The 4,105-nt window shown below is 35.2% G+C and overlaps 1 protein-coding gene and 1 non-coding gene across 2 annotated transcripts in view; both read left to right on the top strand.

The window, feature by feature from the left end:
- The window catches only part of LOC117108972 (bombesin receptor subtype-3-like), a 13,864-nt gene extending 9,898 nt beyond the window's left edge, over nucleotides 1-3,966 (top strand). The window contains exon 2 of the mRNA XM_033251176.1: nucleotides 1,903-3,966. Coding sequence (XP_033107067.1) covers nucleotides 1,931-2,995 — 1,065 coding nt within the window. The 5' untranslated portion in view covers nucleotides 1,903-1,930 and the 3' untranslated portion in view covers nucleotides 2,996-3,966. The remainder of the gene's footprint in view (nucleotides 1-1,902) is intronic.
- Nucleotides 3,917-3,988, top strand: Trnas-uga. Its single transcript has one exon. It is a non-coding gene; the product is annotated as a tRNA-Ser (tRNA).
- Nucleotides 3,989-4,105: the final 117 nt, after the last annotated feature.

Genomic DNA, 4,105 nt, shown 5'->3' with positions numbered 1-4,105 from the left:
GAATATTCTTAACCTGATTCTGGAGAGGCTTGCCAACAACATACCACATGATAACCACTGTTCCCGCAGCGATGAACGAGTACTGAAGTCGACAGACTAGTAAATAAGGCCGCACAGCCCGCCAACTTTTTATCAATGCGGTGTCATTAGGATCTATAATCAAACAATTAAAAATGATTAGCTAAGACTTTCTAGGAAGTTTCTACAGCTGATGAAAATCTGCAAAATTCTGATATATCGGAGATACTCGAATACAGTAGTTCCGATAAAAATAATTAATGAATCATCAGAATCACTCATTCCATGCCCTTACTCTAGGAATCAAAAGTTCTTAAAGATGTATTAATTGTAAAATACCCCAAAATCATAAGAAACATTTTTGAAATTAATTTGCTCATTCTGAGCATGAAGATTATTAACTTGACAGGGGCGGATCCAGAGAATTTCTGACGGTGTGGGGAGGGGGGGGGTGCACAGAATGAAATTCACGTCGGCACGCCCACCTCAGCCTCACCATGGTTATTGTAAATAAGTGGTAAATAATCGAGCTTTCCTTTCGCCCACTGCTGGATCGCCATTGGACTCATGGGTGCACTCCTTTTTTCCCCTCTTTAACTAAAATTTTTCTCCCTCTTTTTTATTTTTCGGCTTGACTAACGGGGGGAGGGAGTGCACGGGCCCTCATTCCCCCCTCCCGCTGGATCCGCCACTCTTGAACATAGAAATTAGTGCATTTAAGAAATGTTTACCCATAAGTTTACAGCGAATGAAAGAAACACGTGTCACTGGAAGTGTTTTATTATTTCTTTTATCATTATCTAGGCCTAGTATAAAAATCAGGGTACACATTTTTTTAATTCAATAATGTCTATGCTCAAGATGTATGTTACTACAGAATGAACAAGTTAATTTCAAAATTATTTTATATGATTTTTATCATCGTCATGGGACGGGTTTCCATTGAGATTCGGGGGTCTAAATTTCGTTTGACACCATAGTGATGTCCAAGAAAAATCTTTTGTGATGGTGGTGGTGGGGTCAGAAGCAAAGCCCCTTGAGCTGAAGCATTCTAGTATGTAGGCCATGTGTGAATACAATCATTTTTGGATGGATTTTGATACCAAGTATATCAGAGGGGGCGGGAGTCGCTCTCGAGAAAAGGGGTTCAGCCGAACCATGACACTGCCGGGAGGAAAATGTATGATGGCCGAACATAAGCCCCTTCTTGGAGCCTGCGTTCATAATCATCATGATTGATTTTGTCTTCATAGACAAATTGTTAAAGATCTAATAAAAATATGCATAATGTACAACACGTTCATCTTACGTAAGAATGGAGATGTAGGGTTGGGGACAATATCTTTAAGACCAGCATTGATTATAACATTCATCGTCATATCCTTCAAATTTGCTACCATTATATGCATGAGACCAAACCTGAAAAATAGAAACACCTAATGATCCCAGGCACGCAGTAATTTAACGCACAATGGAAACATAACTAATGAGTGTCGTGTTAAAGTATCGAATAAGTATAATATTAGTAATAACAATAGTATTATTATTCATAATAATAACAACAACAATAATAATAACAATAATACTAAAAATAAAAATAATACAAACAAATAAAAAAAAAAGCACAATCGATAGGCTTTATATCGACTGAATGCGATTAAGGAATTATTTTGTGCTAGGTTAATATCTGTCTCTTATACACATCTAGATGTGTATAAGAGACAGCCTTTATTCGAACAGTGTATTTACCTTTCTTTAATGATTTATATATATATATATATATATATATATAGGCCTATATATAATATATATTAGGCCTATATTTTACAAAAAAAATGAATAAATCTTATGCTAAATTACAAAGTTAATCATTTTTCATTTCAGAATATTTATAGTGGATGCCGACCCAGACATGGAGCCATCCGCCATAACATTATTGGCCTTCAATCTGTTTGTTGGCATAACAGGTATCATTGGAAACGCGTTACTGATGGTCGTTGTGCTCTCAAATGCGTCAATGCGTACAATTCCGAACGCGCTTATTTGCAATATGGCATTCGGGGATTTGTTCATGCTTACTGTATCGGTGATAGTAAATACAATATATGATATAAATAATGGGGATTTCACTCTAGGCCATGCTACATGTATTTTTGTGAATTTCACCCAGGTAATGTCGATGGGCGTCTCGATTTTTACGCTAGTGGCTCTGAGCGTTGATCGCTATCAAGCGATCGTTAAGCCCATGGAACGCAAGTCATCACGATTCCGCACAGCCGTCACTATCGTTATTATCTGGATGGTTTCCATAGCCGCCGCCTCTTCTATGATTTTTCTGAGCGATCTGGTGCCAGAATCAAATGGAACCTCCTCTTGTCACCATGTCGAACATAATACAAACGAGGCGCGTATTTTCGAATCAATACGCATGCTGTTAATGTACGTACTCCCCTTACTCTTGCTATGTGTTTTCTACATTAGAATCGCTTTCATCTTGTATCGAAGTTCGATGCAGATGCCCGGTGACGGGCAAGTATCCCGGCAAGTGCAAGACAGGAAGAGATTAGCACTGATAATAATGGTACTTGTGTTACTTTTCGCTATATTGTGGTTGCCGTACGTAGTCTACAGTTTGAAATCGGAGTTTATAACAGAAGAAGAATATGCTGAAAACGAAAAGGCATATACACATTTGCTTATGATTGCAATTATAATGGGTTCTTTGAATTCAACAATTAACCCCATTGCGTTATGTATGATGAGCAAGAACTTCAGAAGATATTTCATAATGTACTTAAGTTGTAAATGTTTTAAACGAGCACCGGTGAACGATTATAAAACTACTATCAAGCGCGAAGGGACGTCAGTGACTAGGATTTCTTCAGATGACAGTACAAGGAGAATAAAGCGATGCGGAGGAGAAGAGTACATTCAAATGAAGCCGAGCAATTCTCCGTTAAAGGGTGAAGATTTTTGAAAAATAACATCCTGAAATAACCTAATACGATACATTAAATAGGTAGATTATTGTCGAATGCGTATTATGCAACAGCTTAAGAAAGGTAAACCCAAGGGTGTCCACATGGATAGAAAATGTTTACAATCTCGGACTCACTTACATAATAGCCAATAGTTTTATTTTTAGTTTTTGTGAAACACATTGATAACGTGTGTCCTAAAAATATACCAATTTATGTAGCCGTATTTATTTTATGAATGTAGATATTTTTGTAAATATAATTTATGAATAAAATATATAATTTATATATATTGTGCATACATGTGACAGATTTATATATAGGCACTTAATTATATTTATTCACAATATATTATACAATATTCAACTTAAAATTTAAGAATACTCAGTTTATTTAATATTTTTTATCAATTTAAAAAAAAATACTGCATTAGATTGTGCCAGGATGATAAAGTCAATAATTATTTAAGTTGTATACCTCCTCATTCGCCGTAATAGATATTATGATTTTCATACTCTATTGGTTTAGAACATTAGAATATAATTTGGGCATTATGTCAAAAGATTATAATTAAAATACATTCAACTTAGTTTAATACAGACGAATGTGCCCGGCCAGTCATCATTTTCTAAATTAATATCGAATATTTATATACATCTTAAATTGAAAGCAATTTGTTTTTCTCCTGCTTATTGTCATTATGATTACGGCACGAAGTTTTATTTATTTTTTTTTTCAAAATGCCGAAAAGTCAGTTCAAAATGTGTATACCTCCCGTATATACTGTTAGGCTTATGTATGTATACATTTTTATAAGGAATAGTGTGTGTCAGAGACAAACAACAAAGAAATGTTTGACGTATTTTATATATATTCTTATCAATATATGAAATAAGTATTTGAATCTGTTGAACCATGAAGCCTCTGTGGTCTAATGGTATGACGCTCGCCTTGACAGCGAGAGGTCGCAGGTTCGAATCCTGTCGGAGGCAATTTATTACACAATTTTTTTCTTCATTTACTTATAGGACTACATTCGTTGAGAGCTATGCTACACGATGTATTATGTCCTTTATTCGAACACTGTATTTCCCTTTCTTTGATGATTT

The sequence above is a fragment of the Anneissia japonica genome, unplaced genomic scaffold, assembly GCF_011630105.1.
Source record: "Anneissia japonica isolate Jap-2015-1 unplaced genomic scaffold, ASM1163010v1 scaffold987_len1640505_cov201, whole genome shotgun sequence".
NCBI lineage: Eukaryota > Metazoa > Echinodermata > Crinoidea > Comatulida > Comatulidae > Anneissia > Anneissia japonica.
Note: the sequence above shows the minus strand (reverse complement) of the source record. Positions and strands in the feature narration are given on the sequence as shown.